Source organism: Gambusia affinis, linkage group LG09, assembly GCF_019740435.1.
Source record: "Gambusia affinis linkage group LG09, SWU_Gaff_1.0, whole genome shotgun sequence".
In the NCBI taxonomy this organism is placed as follows: Eukaryota; Metazoa; Chordata; class Actinopteri; order Cyprinodontiformes; family Poeciliidae; genus Gambusia; species Gambusia affinis.
Genome location: NC_057876.1, coordinates 21,756,802 through 21,780,570, shown reverse-complemented (window position 1 = coordinate 21,780,570; position 23,769 = coordinate 21,756,802). Strand labels below are relative to the sequence as shown.

The 23,769-nt window shown below is 35.7% G+C and overlaps 1 protein-coding gene across 4 annotated transcripts; it reads left to right on the top strand.

The window, feature by feature from the left end:
- The first annotated feature begins 716 nt into the window (after nucleotides 1-716).
- sept6 (septin 6) lies at nucleotides 717-23,038 on the top strand. Of its 4 annotated transcripts, XM_044127836.1 has the most exons (11): nucleotides 717-846; nucleotides 3,413-3,527; nucleotides 5,661-5,856; nucleotides 7,788-7,974; nucleotides 9,608-9,769; nucleotides 11,077-11,173; nucleotides 13,270-13,438; nucleotides 13,517-13,649; nucleotides 13,736-13,926; nucleotides 15,411-15,458; nucleotides 18,119-18,608. In XM_044127836.1, the coding sequence occupies exons 1-10, from the start codon at nucleotides 817-819 to the stop codon at nucleotides 15,412-15,414; spliced, it is 1,284 nt and encodes a 427-aa protein (XP_043983771.1). In that variant the 5' UTR covers nucleotides 717-816; the 3' UTR covers nucleotides 15,415-15,458; nucleotides 18,119-18,608. The 4 variants fall into 4 exon arrangements, with proteins under 4 accessions (XP_043983771.1, XP_043983769.1, XP_043983770.1 ...); XM_044127834.1 differs by lacking the exons at nucleotides 15,411-15,458; nucleotides 18,119-18,608 and adding an exon at nucleotides 21,953-23,038; XM_044127835.1 differs by lacking the exon at nucleotides 15,411-15,458.
- The last annotated feature ends 731 nt before the right edge of the window (nucleotides 23,039-23,769 follow it).

Sequence of the window (23,769 nt, the reverse complement as noted above, 5' to 3'; positions counted from 1 at the left end):
TCCCAGCATAGTACACAATAAAAATTTAAATAAATGAATGAATAAATAAATAAACAAATAAGAATAAACATGAAACAATAATAGATATGTATAAGATATGTGGTATATTTTATACATAAGATACATATGTGTAAAATAATAGGCTTGTCAAAAATTGAATGGTATATACAATTATAGAGAAAAGCAGCATTCTTTGTCCAAGCTTTTTCAAAGAGCTGAGGAAAAGCATACTTTTTAGGGAAAATATATACGTCCGGAAGCAATTTTTAAAAATTACATTTGTGTAACTTGCTCTTGTAATATTTGGCAATAAGGATCAGGTTATTAATCATAAATTCAAATTTTGTATCCACAACGTTATTAGCTAATTTAATATTGGCGTATATCAAAGCTCGTATATTTATATTATTACTCAACGTCTAATTATGAAGATCCTTCCAAAATGAAAAGAATATTTTGTCATTGTTTCTACATCAGACTTTCCGTTTGAACGTTCACTGCCCTTCTTTACCATCAGCCGCCACCATGATGGCATCTTGCGTGGGGAGCATCGACGGTGAGGGGCGGATTCAGTGGCTTTAGCTCTTTAATTCCGTCTTCTTGGAAATATTTATCCAAAAAATAAATTCATAACATTTTAAAAATATATAAATAATAATATTATTCATTGTATTTTTATTTTACATCGAGCGTAAAACGGCTGAAATAAATGGTACGTTCCGAGCAGGCCAGCTTTGAGTATAACGTAAACGGTGCAGCTTCCTTTGCTAACCTCAGAGCGGCGGAGGGTTTGTTCTCCGGCTAACAGCACTCACCATGGCGTCCACTGAGATAGCAAGGCAAGCTGTAAGTTGCCCGTTTTACACAGAGATGCTCTCATTATGGTTGTGTTACACATCCGAGTCGCAAAAAACAACAACCAAAAAACAAAAAAAAAACAACAACTCTATATTGATGTAGCTTTTTGTTAGAGAGGGGGAGAATTAGAATCAGTGGAAGGGTTATCCTGCTAACATCCGTTTTCGTGCTCCATTCCATCAAAAATATCTATAGTAGCAAGCTAAAGACGGTTTTAGTAAGAATTATACAGCTTTTGAAAATTAGATTGTGCACTAAAAACGATTTGGATAAGCAATTTTCAGTAAAGACCCGACGTCCATCTGTTGAAATGTTTCTGTTTGACCCATTTTGAATTCAGGCGAGGCTATCTTTAGCATAATTATTTCGGAACAAAATGTCGACTTGTAAAATACTGTCGAAAAATGTAACGTAGTTGGCTCTGCACCGCTAAAACCCCACACAGAACCGTAGGTAGGCCATTCATTCTCAACGCCCCCATTTAAGCACAGCGTCGGTTCTCATTTCCGTTATGTTCAAGTCCCGTTAACTTTCACACGGCGGCGTCTTTAACTAGCATTTAAAAAAAGAGAAAAAAGCGTGGTACGTATAGTATAAAAAGCTTGCATTTTCAAAATGTTCACTTTTTTCTTTTTTTCGTGGAAAAGGAAGCCACTTAACCCAGAGGGAGTGCTTAGAATAGCAGAGGCTGTGCAGTTTGAGTTCCCTTTGTGGCCCAAATGAATGAAACCGGCTGTGTGCTACTTGGCTGTGAGTGTCATGAAAAGCAAGGATGATGATTTCAGGAATGCTGCAGAAATATAGAGGCTATTTGTCTCGTTACTATCAGTTTCCCAAACAGTCTCCCAGCTGTTTAAACCCAGATCCAGTCATCCAAACAATCCGCAACTGTTGAGTACCATCAGATTGGACAGTTATTTTAAATTTACCCTCAGAGTGTGTTTTCTTTCAAAGCTTTTGCCAAATTGGACAACAGCACTGTGTTATGTTAAGCCACATAATAGCTGGTTTGTCTGAGGTTAAGCTGCTGGAGAGATTTAGCTTTTTTGGCATCTTTTGGAAATTCTTTGCTTCCCAACAGCTCATAACATAAACATAGCCGGCAGAAAAACGAATTGGAACAATCAAATACTCACTGTCAACCACACACAGTTTAAAAAGTTGCATTTTGAACATAATTTTTTATCATGTCTTGTACATTTTGTCATGTTGACACCACAAAAATGAATGTTGGGATTTTATGCGATAGGTCAGCCTAGAGTAAAGCAAAAATGATAAAGCTGAAGGATGGTGTTACAAATCAAAATTTGAAAGGTGTGGCATGTGTGTGTTCAGACCCTCTGAGTTAATGCAATCTCAGCTCAATGCCTTTTGGTTTATGCCAAATCTAGACGCTGAATATTTTTTGCTGTTGTCAATGGAGAGAATATTTGAACATTTCAAGCTTTACCACATATTTTGCACTGGATTTAAGACAAAAAAGGAACAAACTCTCATGCTGCCATTACCATGTTTTAACCTCTAAGACAGGGGTGTCCACAGTGAGGCGTGGGGGTTATTAGTGGCCCTTGGTGTGACTTTGTGCAGCACAGGTAGTTGATGCAGATGGAGATGTTCTAATTGTAATCAGGGTAAAATTACTACAAACATAATTTTCCTGCAATAGAAAATGCTAAGTGTTTTTTTACAGCCAAGCTTTAACAAAAGGCAGAATCACGCTTATCCAGATCCTTTTCCTGAAAAAGCAACTTTGATACATCCAGATCAGATTTTATCTTTTATTAAACTTAGCTAAATATAACAAGCGTTATGAAAAAAAGTGAGTCAAATCCTGTTCTTATTACTGAAAATAAATTAGTTTAATCAAACCTAAAATAAATTGAAAACTAGATGCCTTTCTTTTAGTACAGCAAATGTGCAAAATCCCTTTTAAGTTTTAGATTTGCAATGAATATGATTTCTTTTAAAAATCTATATAAAATAAAAAATCTGGCCACTTTATTTACTTGAATTTCGAGGGGGATTTTTCCGGCCTGTGAATACTTTTGACTCGACAATTTTGACCCATAAATTTTGGACTCCCCTGTTCTAAGACCGTGATTAAAAGCTGTATTTATAATGAGACTCAAATTAACACATTAATACTTTGCTTACTAATTACATTTGTTTGAAAGACAGTTGGTTAAAATGGATTTTATTTTTCAGTACCTTAGTAAAGGACAGAATACAACTGGACAACTTTTTCATTCACTATCTTGATAAAATACATTCTGTCTTTATTAGCTGCTATTTTCTCCTCTTGTTTAAAAGAGGAGCCATTACCTTCCATATATGTACTTTGTGGTTTCGAACTGTCTCGATTTTGACGGAAGAGCGCTGCAGCTCCGAAAACAGGAAGTGAGTTAGACTGCACCTGAATTCAGTTTGGTTCTCTGTCAGTCGGATAAGATGGAGGACGAGGTAATGCGAGCTTTAGCTGCTAATGCAGCGATGAGCAGAGATAAGTGGGAGTTTGTGGAAATGTAGACACTAACCTGATTTCTTCTGCTTTTAGGGAGAAGGAGTCCGCGCTGTGCCTCTGGCCGGCCATGTCGGCTTTGACAGCATGCCTGACCAGCTGGTCAACAAGTCTGTCAACCGTGGTTTCTGCTTCAACATCCTCTGCGTTGGTGAGCGCAACAAACCTCTGCATATTGTTTACCAACTTTAATAACACCAGATATTAGTTTCACATGAGAAATCACACTTTACTGTCTAAGCATTCTGATGGGCTCTGTTTTAGTTACCATAGTGACAAAGGTACAAAAACAATTTAGCAAGTATAAATAATTTTGGTCGCTCTAACTAAGCTAAAACACAAAGAGTTTGGTCTCAGTTAACTTCAAACAGTGAGGAAAAACATATTTAGTGCATGTAAATATTTGGTTTCATCTCGATGTAGATGCATTACATTTCTTTTAGATAATTATCAGTTATTAGTTTTTACTAAGCTTATTGGCGCTATGCTTTGTGGTGGTTACTGGTTTATCTAATTATGTTGTTCCCAAGGTTTTGTTTGACACATTGGGATGACAGAGTGTAAATAATATGGCTTTCTTCTATCCACAGTCAACCACATCAACACGCCTTCAAAGCATTTTCCTCTCACTGGCACATACAGTCCAGATGAAATGTCCTTATTTCCTGCAATTATGACTCTTTATTTTGCATCTCCAAGCAATTTATTCAAATTTTTTTAGACTGAAAGATTATTAAAACGCATTTATTTATTTTAAAAAATGTCTTTCTTCCGTTGTGTCATTTTGTATCCTGAATGGATTTGCTTCCTAAAAGTAAATCCTCTCTCTCAGCCTCTTGCCATGTTCCCTGCTAATCATGACAATGGGTGAAATAATAAACATTAAGAGTCATTTTATGACTTTGACCTGCTTCCAAACCTACAATACTTTCCATTGGTCTTTTTTCTCTACTAAAGATTTAGATGTATTAAAAAATACATCTAAACTCTTTTTTTGTTTGTTTTTTGTAAATTTGCCATTTGAAAGTTGGCATACAAATTCTCAAAACATTTCTGCTTGAAGCTTGTTGCAGATTGAGCTTTAGATTTTGTCAGCCTGAAAAACTCATTCAGACTAGTTTAGTTTTAGTTTTTGCTTTGCAATGATGGCAGAGAAAACCAAAAACTTTTCTCTGCAGAAAGGACAGAAAGTTTAAAATATCAATAAGTGCAGTTCTCATAGTTGTTCATGTTTCTTTTGTTTTTTTTGCGAGAGCTTTAATCTGTTGTCTTTCATGCACCTCAAACATGATGCATTATTATCAATATTATATGTTTAAAAATGTCAGTGTATGGACTTGGATTGATTTGTCCATCTATTGAATTTTGATAGGAATCAATTGACATCGAGTGATATTTGGTGATATTTCCTATAGAAATGAGTTGGCACAGACTGTAGGTCAGGTTGGGAAGAATAAAAATAGATTTTCTAAGTGAGGAAGCTCCACATCTGAGTCATCTGACGTTCTGTACCAGAACACAGGCAGAGACTTCTGTAAGCATTAAAATGAGTGTAAAAACTCCTTCATGCTGCCATTAAATCTGCACACCTGATTTATTCCTCATTTCTGTTTTGGATTCAATCAAGTCGTCTAAGGAGCTTAAAATAAAGCTGATTAAAAAGCCACCTGTCTTTGACTTGGACATTTATGTTTTTAAAGTGAATGAGGACAGTGTGAGGATGATTTTGTACATTTAAATGTTTAATTTCTTTGATTTAAAGCAGGCGTGTTCAAACTTTTTGTTACGTGGCACAGAATTGTCTTCCAGGTCAAAAAGATGTTATTTGTTTTCCATAAAAAGTTATATTTTGAATCTCTCTTTTTTCCCCAATTTGATAATGTAATAATTCTAATTAAAGAAATTAAATGTCCAGATTTTTTTGGGAAAGAGATAGTAGTCAAAACGTAAGAAAGGTTTTGTAAATTTGTTCAGTTAAATGAAAAAACATAGCAAATAAAAGAAAGATTTATGTCACTCTGGCTCTGGAACTGGATAGATGTATCTGCTAAAAAATGAAAAGTGGTTATTTAAAGATTGATACTTTATATTTTAAGAAGATTCAAATTGATCTGTAATCTTTCTGCTCCAATTAAAAGTAAAAAAACATCAATCGTTTAGGCAAAATTTGTATTACTCTTAAATTGCAATTAAGAGGCCACACAAAATCAGTCCTGGGTCCACAAAGGGCCCCTGCGCCACACTTTGGACTCCCCTAATGTAACATCGTGTTTCTGTTTTCCAGGTGAGACGGGTCTCGGTAAGTCCACTCTGATGGACACTCTGTTCAACACCAAGTTTGAGGGCGAGCCCACCCAGCACAACCAGCCGGGCGTCACGCTGAAGTCCAACACCTACGAGCTGCAGGAGAGCAACGTGCGCCTCAAGCTGACCGTCGTCAACACGGTGGGCTTCGGAGACCAGATCAACAAGGAGGACAGGTGATGAGTCTCACCAGGCAGTCTTTGATTATTGCAACCAGAGACAAGGTTTCCCCCCAAAAACCCTCTAAGCCTGGTGGTTGGGCCGCTCAGCACTGATTCATCCAGCAGCTCGTCGTCTTTTTCAGTTAAAAAAAGTTTAAAGTTGACAGGAAATTTGAAAATATTACTTGATATTTATGTATTATTGGAAGTTTGGAAGATTAATATCTAAACACCAACTATAAAGTCTTAAAAAATGCAAACATTTAAAAAAAACTTCAATAAATAAGAAATGCTAAGCCTGGTGGCCCGCCAGGCTTATAATACACTGGTGGAAACCCTGAGAGAGCTCTAAGCTTCCAGGTTTGATCATTTCAATAGTTTTTACAAAGAAAAATTAGATGGCGGTGGTTTCCAGGCTGGCATCACAAACGTATCACATCCCAGGGCTCCGTTTTGTTTGCCTGGAATATTTTATTTCCAAACATTCACGGCTAATAGCGGCTAACATTTCACCTGCAGGGAGGGAAGATATCATGTGGTGCTAAATCTGTAGTTTCATCCCATCTTTGCTGTGTTCAAGAAGAAACTAACTTAAACAACAACAAACCCAGTTGGAGTCATGTGACCTTTGACCTGCTGCAGGCCGGGCGAGGTTTCTTTAGTACGACCACGGCGTAGCAGGTTAATGTTCCCTCATTTGCATGTTTTCATGCAACATGTTCATGCAAAGACGGGATTAGAAATTACATTTTTCTGTCAATTTTAGGAAGTTTATTTTAATTCTAGTTGATTGAAAACTTTATAAACTTGGTCAAGATCACTTCATTTGTTTAAATTTACTGAATGACTCTTTTAGAGTTACTGGAAATGAACAGTAATAACTGGGTCACTATTGTTTCATAACATTAACACAAATATTACACTGCAAAATCGCCAAATCTAATCTATAGTGAAAATATCTTGGTGCATTTGAAATAAAACTGAACTAAATTAAAAGCAACTTTTCAGCAAGATACAGGAGTCGTTAAATTCTTGATATTCAAACTGCAGTTTTATTATAAAGTTTAATCTAATGTTTGATTAAAGCCTAAAAACATTGTTTAGAGTTAAAACCATATTTTTATGCACCTGTAAAGACACAGACACATTTTTCTCTCTGAGGTTGAATCAGACTAAAAAATTTATTTCTATTTTCTTAATGGGAACATTTTTTATTTTATTTTTGAATATTTATTGTTTCCTAATCCCAATGATTGATCTGTGTAACTGAAACTAAGGTTGTTAGTTTCCTTAGTTTAATGTTAATGAAATTGGAGGATTTTTTGTTTTGTTTTTTGTTTTCAGAACAGTCATAAGAAGTAATTGAGAGACATTTCAAAACATCTTTTTTTTGTAGAATATTATCAGATAAACTTCACAGAATATTACAAGATATTTTTGTTCAAGCTGCATCTTTAAAGTGATGTTCAAAATAGCAAGAATACAAAATAAAATTCACATTGAAAAAATACAAAAATAACTTTTATGGTTAAAAGAAATTATAATGTTTATTATAATTAACACAGGCTTTAACACATGGTCATTTTGCCAACATTAATATTTTAATAACTAATACTTTACTAATAAAGTAATAAATTATATCATATAATAGTGAATTTAAACTCTTTTTTTTAGTTAATTTTTATTGCTTTATCTCCAAAGTGTGGCTCTGTAAAAGTTTAAAAACTAAAGTAAACTAAAGCATTTTAAGCATTTTCAATGAAAGTGTTTTTGGTTTGACACTTAAAGGGTTAATCTACCATCAAAGCTGTTTAAAGTTAAAGTTGTTGTTTGCTGGAGTGACTCGGACCTGCCGGGTTAAACGGAGCGGGCCTCCTGCTGATAACCAGTTTTCTTTACAAAAGGAGGAAATGCTGAACGGCTTCCCCATCCTTCTCATTGTCCAGCTACAAATCCATTGTGGAGTTCATCGATGCCCAGTTCGAAGCGTACCTCCAGGAGGAGCTGAAGATCAAGCGCACGCTGCACAGCTACCATGACACCCGCATCCACGCTTGCTTGTACTTTATCGCTCCGACGGGACACTCGCTGAAATCCCTGGACCTGGTGACGATGAAGAAACTCGACAGCAAGGTGAGCTCTGACAGCAACGCATAAATCACTTTAGCATAGAGCATCTTTGGTATTTGTGTAACCCAGAGCAGCGTTTCCTCCTCTTCCTCCTCCTCTGAGATATTCATCCTGGGGGTGTTGCATGATGGAACGACCTGTTTTTGTTCCCATGACCCAGAGCGTTCATCGCTCTTAGTTACAAGCGGCTCACATGTCGTTCAAAAGGCAGAAAAATGTTGCGTGGGAGGAAGATTCTTGTTTTGCAGCAGAAAACAGACCCTGCCTGATCGTCTCCTGCAGGATCTGTGTGGACAACTAGAAAAGATTAAAGATTAAAACTCAATGTTTTCTCTTTTTATTTGGTTGTGAAGCTAGCATACATATGCTACACATTAAAACCCGTTTCCTGGTTTTATAGAACTGAACCGACTTTTTGTTGCCTTTTAATCAGATTCAGATTTATTTTTAAGAAGGAAAAGTATTTTTCTAGCTGTCCCCCTCCGACCGATTATTAATTATTCCTGTTAGGAACAAAGGAGGCGTCCAAACTAGAAATTAAGTGAAACTGCAGCTAATGATTATTTTAGTCATTGATTATTCTGACGATTAATCAAATTTAAAAAATTGCCACATTCTGCTGCATTTTCATTTAACCACTAAAGTTTATTTTATGCAATGTTAAAAATACATGAAGAGATGCAATTAAACAAGTGAGTTACATTTTAAATAAGAAAATAAACATTTTATTGTCTTTAGTATTATAGTTGAGTGTTTCCTTAGAGAAGGATGAATCTGCAGCTTAAAAAATGAGAAAAGCTCAGGCCTTTATGTTTGATTTAACATCATTACAGTGTATTTATGAATTAACTGATGAATAAATGGATAGCAAAAGGTGCTTAATAGGAGATTTTTCCTTTTATTTTTTACAGAATTTGAACCTGGTGAAGCTAACTGCAACTTTAGTTGCACTTATCCAAAATATTCAGGTTGGAAATGTCCGATAGTGTCTCTCCTGACTGTAGCGACCGGCAGGATCAGCCTCTGTAGGAAACACAGTCTTCTTTTAAACTTTTTGCTTCCTCTGGTTTCTTTCTAATCATCTCATTGATACTGAACATGGCTGACTTTGAGTCTTCTATATCAACTTCCACACTGAAGAGTGGGGGTGCACCACTAAATCAGCCCTGGTTCCTGTTAGAAGTTTTTTTTTTTAGCTTCAAATGCATTTCTTTGCTACTATTGATCCGGTGTGTAAAGAAATGCTTTTTAGGTAATAAAATGTTTGTTTTCTTATTAAAAAAATAAATAAATTTGTTCTTTTGCAATTTTATATATTTTGAATATAGTATAAAAAAGTCCTCAATGAAAACCAGAAGAATGTGCCAATTTGTTTGCCTGATTAATTGATAGAATAATCAATGCTAATTTTCACATGTTTCCTTCAGAGATAAAGATTTCTAAACATTTTTGTAAACTGAGTTGTTATTCATTCAGAGCTGCAGCTGAGATCAGCTGATTTTTAACGTGTTTGTTCCTTTTTGAGCCTTTATCTAAATTTAGACTCCAGAATCAGAGCAGAAGCCCGTTTGATGAGATCCTTAAGACGGTCTAAATTTAGCCAACTAAAACTTCTTCTCTTCTTCCTCACCTGCAGGTCAACATCATCCCCATCGTTGCCAAATCGGACGCTATCGCCAAGAGCGAACTGGCCAAGTTCAAAATCAAAATTACCAGCGAACTGGTCAGCAACGGCGTGCAGATCTACCAGTTCCCCACCGACGACGAGTCCGTGGCAGAAATCAACTCCACCATGAACGTAAGGCCCACATTTCTACCTACATGCATGTTGAGCTGATAAATCATTAATTAAAAAGCCGCTGGAAATGATTAAAATAAGAATCGCCCTCTACTGATGAGTGAAACTGACTATGAGATTTAAGTTACGGAGAATATTTGTTTTTCCCCCAAGATGAAAAAGAAAAATGTTATAAGATCTGAACCAAAAAGAATATAATACTTTATCGATCCCAAAGGAGAAATTACTCTTTATTTGACTGTTTACTTAATTCAAAGTGTTAATTAAATACGAATGTTACCAGAAGCGTTGTAAAATGTATAAAAAAATTTCATTGTGTGATATTGTAAGTAATTGAAATAAAAAAATAAAATATTCTCAGAAATGCACATGAAAATACAGCTATGGAAAAAATTAAGAGACCAGTTAAAATGATCAGCTTATCTGATTTTACTCTTTATGGGTTTATGTTTGAGTAAAATGAACATTATTATTTTATTCTATGAACTACTGACAACATGTCTCTGAGATTCCAAGCAAAAATTTAGTTTTTATTTGCAGAAAATGAGAAATGGTCAAAATAACTAAAAAGATGCAGCGCTTTCACACAAGTTCGTATTAATTTAGGAACAATAATGCTAATGTTTTAACTCAGAAATCAGTATTTGGTGGAATAACCAGGAGGTTTTTAATGAGGTTCAGAGCAGTGGGCTCTTCATTTTTTACAGAGCTGAATATTAAACTACTAAGTCCAGAGAAAACATAGATTTACAGAGTTGGGCATTATTTATTTGTCTATTCATCTCTCCATTTTTGTTCTAGAAATATGACAAATAAAAGAATCTTGTTTTTTGTGATTCTGCCCTTTTTTGTTTTTATTGTTTGACGTTCAGTTTTGCTCAGTTCTGATCCTTTTTATTTTTGTTCTCAACTAAAATAAGTCGTAAACAAGTCCCAGAAAGGCAGTATTGACTCTTGGACTTTCTGCTTCCATCCCTATCTAGTTGAAGTTCTAGTTAATGAATGTGATGGAAATCTGTCTTAAAACATCTTATGAGTGAGGACAGGCATTGTGTTTTGTTTTCTGCTCACATGGTCTGGACTGGAGGCCGTCACATGTAGGGAGAAATGTTTGGAAAGCAGCACAATCAGTCGATTCACGCTGCAGGAAGTCGGCCGTGTGGGAGCAGCTCTGCTAGCTGTTCATTAACCCCGATCTGGTCTCAACATTCCTACAGTGTTTGCTTTGCTGCTGAACCGTTGAAGCTAGCTTAGCCACCTCCGTCTGCAGGTGTAGTGGTACGCTAACAGCGCTGTCTTTGCTTCAGAGCCATCTGCCGTTTGCCGTGGTGGGGAGCACGGAGGAGGTGAAGATCGGGAACAAGATGGTGAAGGCCCGGCAGTATCCCTGGGGGACGGTGCAGGGTAAGCCTGTCTCACCTCCAGCACAGGAAGTGACAGCATGCGCTCTCCGTCTGCAGAGCTACTGAAGCCACTTCCTGTTTCATCTTCTCTCACAGTTGAACTCGCTGTGTGACCTCATTACCTCCAGTTTCCTCTCCATCAATGCAGCACCTCTTTGCGCTTACATTTTGCCACTAATGGCTTTATATTGATTTTAGATTGATTTCTTGACCGATCTATGATGAAGGGTTTGTAATGTTTTCAAAATGCAGCATCAGGACTTTTAGCTCACAGGGTTAACGGAGCAATGTTCAGCCATACATCGACTCATATTCTACAGCCAGTTTTCATAAATATGTTTATGAAACATTAAGTTGTTGTTACAGTATTTGACTTTTTTCCGTTAAGGATAAGAGTTCATGTACGCTCTGAAAACATCTGGAGTATCTGACACATCTGGATAACTTCAGGAAATTTAAATATAACATGAAAAAATATTTGGATTTCCAGATGTTTTACTTTTCCAATTCTGTTGGAAGTTGTCTGCAACCATCTATGGTTTGGTTTTCCATCCAACCGATATAATCTGTTTTCATTGCAGTTTTTATATTTGAAGAATGACTTCAGTAAAATTATTTGTTTACGCCAAACTATTGCAGTTATTGTTAAAAAGGTTTGCCTAAAAGTGACTGAGAACTTTGGAAATTTAATGCCAGAAAATGGACGAAAGAAGAAAATTGACATTAAAACCTCAGCCGAACCCTGAAGTCTGACAAGAACTAACTTTCAGCAGTATCTTAATTAAAGCAAGACTTTTATTCCTAATTCAGCATCTGGTGATTGTAGATTTTCCAGGTGACCTTTGAGAACTTAAACTAAGTTCACACAGCGGGTAAATGCAACCTAAATCAGTTTTTTTCTTGTCCATATCTGACTTTTTCATGGCAGTCTGATCATTGCAATTCCAATGTTTTCACCCAAATATAAATCAGATTTGTGTCTCTTTCATATGAGGTCCTAATTCAGATGATTACCTGATACTTTCGAAAGCCACTGCAGTCTGAACATTCGTATGTTTACATCACTGGCTGCGTTTCCGTTAACCGTAAAATTACGCAAATCATTCATTAATTTAAAAAAAACTAAGTAAGTTAAATACGGTAATCCAAGGTCTTAATTTTGTCGTGGCAGGATTATTTAATCTTGTAGTTTTCAGACTTTACTGTCAAGCAAATGTTTGAGTCAGACATCTTAAATGTGTTCTGTGACTCGAGGCGCTAACTAGCTGCTAATATACTCTTCCTTGCTAACTGGTTAGCTAGCTTTTCTTCTTTTTTTTTTGCATCTGTCATGATTTCGGTTGACTGGTTACTGGTTTCGGTTCATCTTTTCCTCCGACTCACTTGTGACACAAACTCTAAACTTGGATGTTCAGTGGATTTTAGGCAGAGTTGAAGCCAAAGCTGCTGCAGGTTTGTTTCAAACAGGGAACAAATCTTTATCTCACATCGGATCAGTTTGCTTCAGACTGGCTGTGTTCCTGCTCACATGCTGTCACATGGCTGCTGGAGCTGCACTGCTCTGCAATCCAATAAACAGAGGAACCACATGACATGGCCACATCTCTGCTTTGGACCGGAACTGTTTAGTAGAGTTTGGTTCTGTTTGGACAGTCCAAGTTCAGCCTGTGTGTCTCTTCCCTTTTCTACGATTAGCCGGGGCCTTCTGGGACAAAACGATGCCGATTTGTCCCAGAAGTTAATAAGGAATAATGCAAGAACTCATTCTCAGAGATGAATAAACTTTAAATTCTGATGAACATTTCACACTGCAACTGGAAGACATTTTAAATATCTAAATCAAATAAACAAAACAACAAATACAATTAATTATGAAGCCTCTGTAAATACAGTTGGCCTTCACAAAAGGATCAGTTGAGACCAAAGCATCAAACTGAAAACCTTTGTCACCCAGTTTTTGGTAGAAAGAGAAAAACGATAAATCACAAAAATAGAAATTATTGATTTCGTTCTATCTTGTAGTTAATTGATTTATTTCTTATTCATATTGATTTAGATGCAGTCTGATGCGTTTTCTGTTTTATTTGTTCCTCTCAGTGGAAAACGAAAACCACTGTGATTTTGTGAAACTGAGAGAAATGCTGATCAGAGTGAACATGGAGGATCTGCGAGAACAGACCCACACGCGCCACTACGAGCTGTACCGCCGCTGCAAGCTGGAGGAAATGGGCTTCAAGGACACGGATCCCGACAGCAAGCCCTTCAGGTAGCAGCCTTACCTCTAAGTCTGTTGGTTTATTTCTCTCTGCTTTCTCCTGATCTAACAGTTTTTCCCTTTGACTAGTCTGCAGGAGACGTACGAGGCGAAGCGGAACGAGTTCATGGGCGAGCTGCAGAAAAAGGAGGAAGAGATGAGGCAGATGTTTGTCCAGAGAGTTAAAGAGAAGGAGGCTGAGCTCAAGGAGGCAGAGAAGGAGGTGAAAATCAACTCAAACGCCTCGCTCTGTATTTGCTCCTTTTGCTGATCCACACCAACTTCCTGTTTCTGCTTTTCGCCACGCAGCTGCACGAGAAGTTCGACCGCTTGAAGAAGCTCCATCAGGACGAGAAAAAGAAGCTGGAGGACAAGAAGAAGACCCTGGACGATGAAGTCAACACGTTCAAACAGAAAAAGACTGCGGCAGAGCTCTTGCAGAACCAGGCCCAGCAGGCAGGGGGCTCCACCACGCTCAAAAGGGACAAAGAGAGGAAAAAGTGAGTATCTGATTCTTTACCCACACAAGAGAGTCTAACCTGCTCCTTAAGGCTTATTTATGTTTATCTGGCAAAGTTTTCTCACATTTTTACAAATTTTCTGCCATGCTGCACCTTTAATTTATTAAGGTTATTATCTAACTTATTTAAATCCTTTGTTTGTGTATTTGTTAAAGGCTTTTTCCATAAAATCGAGCATAAAAGCAGTGTTATGCATCCACATGTTTTCAGTCTAATCTTTCAGGTACAGATGCAGAAATATTTACTGGCATCCTTAGTAAAAAAGAAAAACATGCAAAAACTCTTAAAATAAACAAATCTTTTGTTGCAGTATCATAATTTCACTTGGAAAATGTTTGAAAAATCGAACCTTTATTTTGAGTTTATTTTATGTTAAGAAATAAAATCTCCTCTCCTAAATTAATTGTTAGAAAACTTAGTCAGTCCAAAAAGTAGTCAAAATATGAGCCTTTTCTGCTAATATAGTCACTATTAGCAGAAAAATAATATTTAATAATATTTTTTCCATCAAAAGATGCATCTTTTGATACAAATTATCAACCTTTTCTTTTTCATTTGAGGCAATAAAATATAATTCCTTCTATTTTAAACAGGAATAGAATTGTTTATTTTGCATCTTTTAATGTATTTATAATATTTTATATAAAAGAATTTAGTGGTAAAATGAAAAATGTGCCAAAATGTTTAGACATTTGTCAGAATAATTGATAAAATAAGTGATTGCTAAAATATCTGTGACTGTAAAAACACGGTGTGTATAACAGCCTCATGTCTGCTGGTATTTATTGAGAGGATCTGTGATGCTGCGGGCCAGTTAAAGATCACCACACTGTAAAATATTAGGATAATTTGAATAAAAAAAAAAATTTGGGTTTTTCACCGCTCCAAAACTTACGCCCAAATCAACCCAATGTTTCTGGACAAAACTTATTGACAAACCATTAATACCAATGATTGTTTACATCAGTGATTTTTATAAAAACAATTTTAAAAAATGTAACTATTTTTAAGAATTTAAGGTAAGGGTTTAATTTTTCTAAATATTTCAGTGTGAAATCGTTTTACTGCAGTAAAAAATAATTTATTTGAAGGTTTTCCTCGTATGTTTGATCTGCCATCAGATTGTTCTGTTTGCTTTAAGGACCCACTGATGCTGATGATAATCGGCTCACCGTGTGGCCGCCAATGTGCCTGTTTAGAAAAGGAAGGAAACACTTGCACTGAATGTTCTTATAACTTCATTCCTCCATTAATTTTTTATTTCCATCACAGCCAATTTCTTTTCTTCATTTAAAATAAATCCAGTTGAGTTTGCTCACTTGATGCTCTAACGAAATAACGATTGCAGCTGTTTAACCTCCAGCTGAAGTCGCAGGTCGCAGTTATTTGTCGCTGCTTGTTGTGCAGATTGTGTGTTTTGTGAGCGCATGTGTCACCTTCACTGCATCCGTAATGTTTTCCAGTTAACTCCTCCCACACTCGCTGCATGCTGCATGAGGCACCTTTTTCTGGTAAGACCCCCCCTTATCAAGTCAAATTAAAATTTAAATTCAAAATGTGCATGAGCTGATCCATTTAAATTAAACTTGCCAAAAATAATGAAGTAGATTTCCTTACAGAAGTATTTACACCTAAACTAACGGCTTCTATTGGGATCTTAGATAGCAGACCAATACAAAGTATTGTGTAATTAATAAGAAGAATGAATATTTTATGTAATTTTATTTATGATAAAAACCTGAAATATATGATGTCTTTTTATCAAAATGAATGGAGTTAAATATATACATGCAGCTTAGGCAGTCCCAATAAGGAATTAATTAGTTGCATGATGAATTAAATTTCATCCTGATTAATACTTTTTGAAGAGACGACATCATTTATTTAATTTGTGGTTTCGGTTGTGCGTCGTTTTATTATTTGCTTTTGGTTGTTTTTTTTTAAATATTTAAGATATCTTCTAGTTGCATTGTCAAGCGTACTTTACAAATTTAAAGTTTATTGGCATTTGAGAGGATGAACTTACATTATTTTTAGTACATTATTTGAATAAAGTCTCAAAACAACAATATTATTTATCGCAATTGTTACTGGGGCAATTTATTGTCCAGCAAAATGTATTATTCTGTCAGACCTACATGCAGCCGATTGGCTTAAATCAAAGCATATTTATGTGTTGCCATGGCCTAGTCAAAGCCCGATCCTGTTGTGCATCAATATGTGACACATTCTGTTGGCGAGTCGCATGAAAACCCAAATAAAACACTTCAGTTTGTGGTTGTGAAGACATCGTATCTTATATTCTAAAATATTATTCAACCATAAAAATTGAAGGTTTCTTCAATTATATGCAAGAATCTTTCAAGTGTAACAAATAATTGTGGCTAAGTTACAAATATTTACTGTTTTAATTAAACTTACATCTTTCCAAACTGTTACATTGATTTTGGTTCTGCTGACTGAAATGTTTAAATGAACCAGTTTATTAGATCCCCAAACACCCGCCGCTCCCACCTTCCTCCCTCAGACTACAAAGGTTTCTTTTTATGCGGGTTTTTAAAGTCGAGCCCGACCCGGCCGTCGCACAAAGAACCATTCAGGGCCAAACTGAGACCAACCGGGTCGTTCCAGAGCAGGGAGGAACCTCAGCCCACCTCTCTGTCTGTGGAGATCTGTTGATCTTGCAGAGATTTGGTGCCTCGGCCTCTTGGCCTTGGCAGGATTCAAAAGCTAAACACACAGAGAGGAATTTATGGGTTTGTTGGTGATCCACTGAGGAAAAATAAATTAGTTAGAAACATCTGTTGCTTAGTTGGGTGTGAACTTCTAAAAAACAAAATGCTGTCAAACAAGAGAGACAACAAAACTCTCAAACCTTAAAGGGGCTCTGTTATGTAAAATTGGCATTTTGCACGTTTTTATACGTCCATTCGGGTCTCAATTGTTTCTAAAAACAACCCCACTCAGCTGTTTGTTTTTTTTGTTTGTTTTTTTTTTTTGCAATAAGTTAATGTTTTTTGGTCTCTGAACAACAAGCCATTTAAAAACCTCTGGAATATAACAACAAATCAACAGGCACCGCCCGTTACCTAGCAACCTCAGCAAAGTTCCACCCGTCACCTAGCAACCCAAACTCAATTCTCATGCTTGGTCAGTTGGTTTTACTTCTATATGTGCTGTACAAAGCTGTACAATGGCTGCTGGAGAAGATAAATGTTTTGTTGTCGTCTTACCATCCAGAAACCAGTTGCTGCGTTCTTGTTGGTTGTGCAGGGGGCTCCACTTCTGCTTTTCAAAGATGTACGGTTGTGTAAATGTGCATATGTTTGCAGCTATTTGAGTTTGGGGGGTGTGGCCAGCAGCAGCTCGTTTAGATTTAAAGTGACAGAGACCCTAAGGCTACGATCTTTTTTTTTTCTTAATGCAACCTGCATCTGATTTTTTTCCATGACGGACTGAATAACACAGGTGAGATTTTTCCTGAATGCGACACAGGCCTGTTGGATATGTGGTTCTAAAGCCGATGCGTATCCGATCTTTTCAAATGTGACCCGAGTCTGAATGATCAGGTTGCATTCATCCGACTTGAACGTCATTGATACTTAACAAATGTTGCTATTCTGCTTCCTGATGCGCGCAAGCAAAAAGAGAAAAACACAACCATTGTGGACTATAATGAGGATTAAGTTGTTAATGTGCTGGCTGCGTTTAGGTAACAACTTTAAAATCATAAGCTATGCTCCACCGTTAGCATCCACGTTTACTTCTGCAAACACTGAGCGCTACTTCTTCCTTACTAAACACTGACCGCGCTCTCTGTGTGTGACGTCCTTCAGATGCCCTCTGCTGCGCAGGCAGGACACTTTCAGGTTGTTTGTAGTTTGAACTGGAGATCATGTACAAGTCGTATATGTTTGGCAAAAAAAATCTGATTTGTGTCGCTTCAGGCTGCAGCTCAATCCAAAAGGAGGCAGATCATAGACTGAAACCTCGTTATCTAAGAATAAAAAATGAAACGTGTTTTGTTTGGCCCACAGCCCAATCCTATCCTGACCCTGAGGGGTCACCTCTAGAAGCATGTTTTCTCCTGAGTGCTGTCTAATGTTAATGTGCTGATTTTTTATAACTGTCTGTACAAAAAGCATTAACAGCCCTTCTCTCTCGTTTCCAGCTAAGGACTCCTGTAGAAAAAATCCTCCCTTGTGGCAATCCTGCTGTGAATGAGCTTCCATCCCCATCATGTTTTCCAGTTCCCCTCCCTCACCTCCGCCTGCACCCAAATCCCATAACTCCACCTTCCTCCACATGTCCCCTCTCCTCTCTGCTGCTTTTGTGGAAGACGCTGGGCATTGCTATCAATTTGACATCACTGTTTTTGGTTTTGTTTTTATCTGAATGATGCTTGTTGGTTGTTTTTTTGGGTTTTTTGCAAGTGATCATTCGGCTAAAGTCTCCCCTCTTCTTTTTTTATGTGGATTTACATTCCATATTTGTTTCATATTCAGCGATTCTTTGCATGATGTTAAAATATTAACATACATGACTACTGGTGTGATGGGCAGAAATGTGTTGAGGCTAAAGAAAACATGCATCCGGTTGAAGATTTTAAAGAAACTTGGCGGTTTTTGTAACTTTTGCCAATAACAGAGGAAAAATAATGTGAAAAAGAAAATCCCCTGAAATCTTTAACTTTTCTCCAATTATTGCCAATATTTTTATTCTGTTGACTTTAGCCTGATGCATGATTAGATGCGAGCCTGATATCTTTTGCCACTTCTCGCATACCTCATTCATTGTCATGTTTTAATTTGCATACTTGTATTAGCTTTCATATTTGCACTTTGTTTTACACTCAAATGTGATGTGATGTGTTTCGAAGTATATTTCAGTGTCATCAGTGCAATTGTAACTTTCTTTTCTTTTGTACTTTTTATATGTAGGCACATCTAAAGTCAAATAATCATGATGTCCGCTGAACTGCAGGGGCAAATGTTTGTATTAGTGCTACACATAAAATAACATTTTTCTAAAGAAAATAAAGGCCAATTTTTCACCAAATGATGCAGCTTTGGCCATGATCATTGTGTTTGACAAACATATGAGTAAAGTAACAAACACCTGCTTGGATTTTGTGGTGGATTTTAAATGAAAATCAAACTGCAGTTGAAGATTTCTGGTGATAAAGTGTTTAAACTAGGTGGTTTTTATTTTTTTAAGTGTTTTAATTGGAGTATCAGCCCTACAGATCTGTTCAAAATCAAACCAATGTCCTCCATGATCCTCTGGAGTGTCACTGTTTCTTTAACTTACTAGTTATTTTGCCTCTCAGGCTGTGGTGGATTTAATGTACGGAAGCCCATTGCTACCACTGACATGCAGAAAAAGTCATTACTATACAATATCATAACTTATAGTTTATTTTAACTGAATATAAAATTTCCCCACTGAAATAAAAAAACAATAAATTTATATTGTATTGTTAGAAATACTTTGAGACTGTATCTCTCATATGTTTTGAATATTTCAAAATATTGTAAAATTGAGACACTTTCATAACTAGTTTGGGATTCACTGATCTGATCATTTGAACCAATATCAATACCCGATATTAATATTTTTATTATGATCAATAACTGTTATTTACTGACATAATGTGTATTATGCATTTTCCTACACAAAATTATCACCATTGACACTATCTGTGTTTCCATTGACCATATTATTATACAATTTAGCATTTTTAAAATTTGCTGAATGGAAATGCACCAGTTTTAAAAAACAGTTTTTTGCTAAAATGCTTTGGTGCTAGGATGAGGCAGTTTTTCAGCTGAACTAAAATTGGTTTATCTCTCAAAACTGCAATGGAAATATTTTTTTTTCCCGCATCACATGATCAACAACTAGTTTGTTGCCACTGGCACAAACTGCAAAGAAGACAACAGGGAGTGCTAGAAGGAAGATGGTGCTGCATTTTTTATGGCATACTGTGTGAACAAACTTATTCACCTGTGATTTTAGCTGTGTTTCATATTTATCAATCTAGTCACTGAAATTTATTTATTTAGCACACTTTAGGAGCAACGCAGTTCAAAGTGCTTTACATCATAAAAACACAAAGATATAAAATCAAAACACCGCAATTACAATTTTTTTTTTCACCATTAGCGGAATATTGACAAAGTTTTGTGTTCATTTGTACTGGAAACACAAATGACAACAAAATGGGAATAAACATCGGTTGTTAATATTGGTCCAGTTTTACTTATTGGACTGATACTGATTCGGTAAAATTGACTAACATTTTGACTAACATCGACCAATACCAATGTTAATGCTAATGTATTTTGTATCCTTAGATACTATCTTATATTAACGTCTGTTTGGTTAATTATATGGTTATATCATAATAACTTAGTAAACTCCAAATTATGGCTTCTTTATCTGAAAATATTGGTCCAAAAATGACTTAATTATGTCATAACTGGTTTCTGATAATGACTTGTTGTGTCATGTTAAAGTTTTAGTTTTGGCAGTAATGGACTTCCATAGATATGACCCAAAAGCATGGTGAAATAATGGATAAAGAGGCGTTGCATTCACCCGATCTTTCAGCTCATTGGTGTGTGTGGTTTCACTTTCCATTGCAGTAATCCGTGGCTCTGCACTGAGTAGCTCCTCTCCCCCCCAGCTTTGCTAAGGGACCGGCCTCTGGGGGGCGCTGTGAGCCTCAGGTGTCACCCGAGGCTTTTGCGGACCCCATCTGCTTCATGGTTTCCAGTCGTTAGTTTTAAACATGGGTTGATGTGTGTCGCTTCTCCGCTGCTTTGACCTGACATTCTGCTTTCTAATTGTTCTGCTGTTTGACGTCTTTCCCACTTTAGCTATGGAACGTGTTCAGTTCTCATTTTATAGTTGGATATTTTAAATCTGTAGCGCAATAATCAGAATCAGCAGAACTTCTTTATGTATATGTGTACAGCTTTTACAGCCCTGAGGAAAGTATTGAGTCCTTTTCAGGTTTTTGTTGGTTGTGCTTTAATCATTGACATCAATAAACACATTTTAATATTAAAAAAATTAATAATTTGAATAAATACAGAAAGCAGGTTTTCTACTATTTTATTTATTACCAGTAAAAAATATATTTTATGGTAGAATATCAGGGCCACTGGGGAACATAATCCTCAGAATTCTGTTTTTCCCCAAAATTAAAACTTTATTTTTATTTTTTACCTCAATCACAGAATTCAGATTTTTTTTTTGTCTCACTTTAGAATATTGTCTTATTTTTTTTCTGCAATTAACCAGAATTCTGAGATAAATCGCAAATTTGGCTTTTTTCTGATAGGAATTTTGTTCCCCCAAGTGAACAGAATTTCTTCCCCTAAAATGTTCTTAACTTTTTTTTTTTTATTTCAGTCACAGAATTCAGATTTTTTTTAAATCTCAGTTTTGACATTTTTCTCTCAATACAGATTTTTTTTCTTCAGCAAACCAGAATCCACACTGCAAAAACACAAAATATTACCAAGTATTTCTGTCTAATTTCCTGTGACAATATCTTAGTACTTGAAATAAGACAAAATAACTAACTTTCCAGCAAGCTGTAGGAATGTAAATAATTTTTCAATATGGATGGAAAAGTATTTTTTCACTTATGATATGGGAAAAATTTCTTGTTATAAGTGAAATAATCTACCAGTGGAACTAGAACTTTTTAATCAATTCTAAAGAATTATTTACTCAAAACAAGCTCCTATTTCTTGCTGAAAAGTTACTTACAAGCTAGTTTTGTCTTATTTAAAATGTATTGAGATATTTGCTCTTGAAACTGGACAGAAATACTTGGTAATATTTTGTGTTTTTGCAGCGTAGGTAAGAAAAATGTGTTCAGATTTAAGTTATATTAAACTTTCTCTTGCTCAGGCTCACTTTGACTCTTATTTCTGCTGATGTTTTGCCCCCTGCTCTAACCGCCGGCTTTGTTTTCTCTTTGTCTCTTTAGCTTCTTTTAATCTGTCTTGGCCACCTGAAGAGGGGATTACAGCTTCAGCAAGAACTAAGCACCCTTTACCTCTTCCTGCTTTTCATTTCTCGTTGTCAGCCTTTCTATTCTCCGCATCGCATCTTCCTTTTGTTTGATACGGCCTTATGTGGACTCGCATGGTATTTCTGACCACCTAGTGAAGCTCTAAAATCAGGGACAGATTAAAATCTGCTGTTATGTCTTAATGTACATAGAGAAACTCTTATGGTTAGCAGAAGATTTCAGGAGGGGGTTCACACATTTTCAGGACTCACGGGTAAAATTATGATCTTTTTATTTAAATTCAACATGACCTGCACTATGCACTCATTCAAAATGTAAAACGCATTAAATCAAAGGACAAAATCATGAATAAATGAGTAGAATTTTTTTTATTTTTTTTAATCAACGACAACAACAAAAAAATCCACTTGAAAATAAACAGGTCATAAAAACGCCAAAGCATTTACTGCGGTTCCCATGTTCAGGTATCTTCGTTAAATACCATGGAGGTCACATGCGAGGGGCTTTTACTACACGTCGTGCTTTAACATTAACTGGCTTACTCTATATTTTGCATGCATCTTTTATTTAAGTTTCATAACGGCTGTGATTTTTCTGGTTTTTACTCCCTGAATATCTGAGCTCTACAGTCTGTTCCCTCCATTGATGTTTTTCTTAAAAAGAAAATGACGGTGCGTTTAATCATTGTATATTTGCTCTGTCCCATGATTTCAGCTCCCACTTTGCCAAATGAGTTGAACAGATACCCAGATGAAGAGTATTAAAAATACTCGTGCATTTATATAATTTATAAGGATATATTTTGTGTATTGAAGTGGAGATTTGTTGTTTATTACCTATAATGTTTGGATGTGGTTCTTTGGAGTTTAAAAGTGACATTTTGGTGTCAGCAGTTGCCATACATGTTTTTTATTTTTGTTTTTTTCTAGTATCTGCCTTCACCTCTTGTTGTTAAAACCTCTAGTACACTACAAATGATTCAGTATTCTGCTTTAGTTTGATTCCATTGATGTACATTTTGAATAAAAAAAATGAATTCAACATAGAAATACTGTTGTCTTTTATTTGCCGGGTTTTTGTTGGGTTTTATCAGATGCTTCTATTAAAGAATTTTATTTTATTTTTTAAATACTTTGAAGAAATCATATTTGAACTTGCAAAAGACACTTTAATATATATAAAATTTTGAAGAAACACAATTTTGGCACCTGTGAAAAAAGTTACTTTTGGGAGTATCTTTATTATGCTGTACTTTTTATTTTTACTTTAGCATTTTTATTATTAAGTATCTCTACTCTTACTTCAGTAAAATTTCTGAATTATCTACTTGAATTTCACTAACTGAAGAACAAACTTGTTCTAAGAATCAGTTTTTGTTCAAGTTTCATATTTTTAAATTAAATTTAATAAATGTTTCTTTTTTCTGATTTTGTTATTTTATAATTCTGTTATTTATATTAATTATTTTTCATTTTAGTTTTTAAAATTAAAATGTTCACACAATTTTTAAGTAATTTTCTGGGCGGCTACTTTTTATTTTTACTTAAGTAAAAATATTTTTAAATATTCTTGAGTAAATTTTTGTGAAACTTCTGACACAAAAAGTAAACACACTTAGTTGATTATATTTGAATAAGTAAATAATCTAAATCATGAGGCTAGGCAAAACTGATGTTCTGCGAGAAAATTATTTAGATTCACGGATCAGGAGTACAATGTGCTTTACGGGATTTAGAGTGTATGTTTATATTGTTATTAAAAAGAAGTCAGGT

Bases quoted from the DNA above. Each gene is read 5' to 3' on its own strand.
- sept6 (XM_044127834.1), top strand. From the start codon at position 817: ATGGCGTCCACTGAGATAGCAAGGCAAGCT. The intron at 9,770-11,076 runs GTAAGGCCCACA...TCTTTGCTTCAG, and splicing joins AAATCAACTCCACCATGAAC to AGCCATCTGCCGTTTGCCGT. The intron at 13,439-13,516 runs GTAGCAGCCTTA...CCCTTTGACTAG, and splicing joins CCCGACAGCAAGCCCTTCAG to TCTGCAGGAGACGTACGAGG.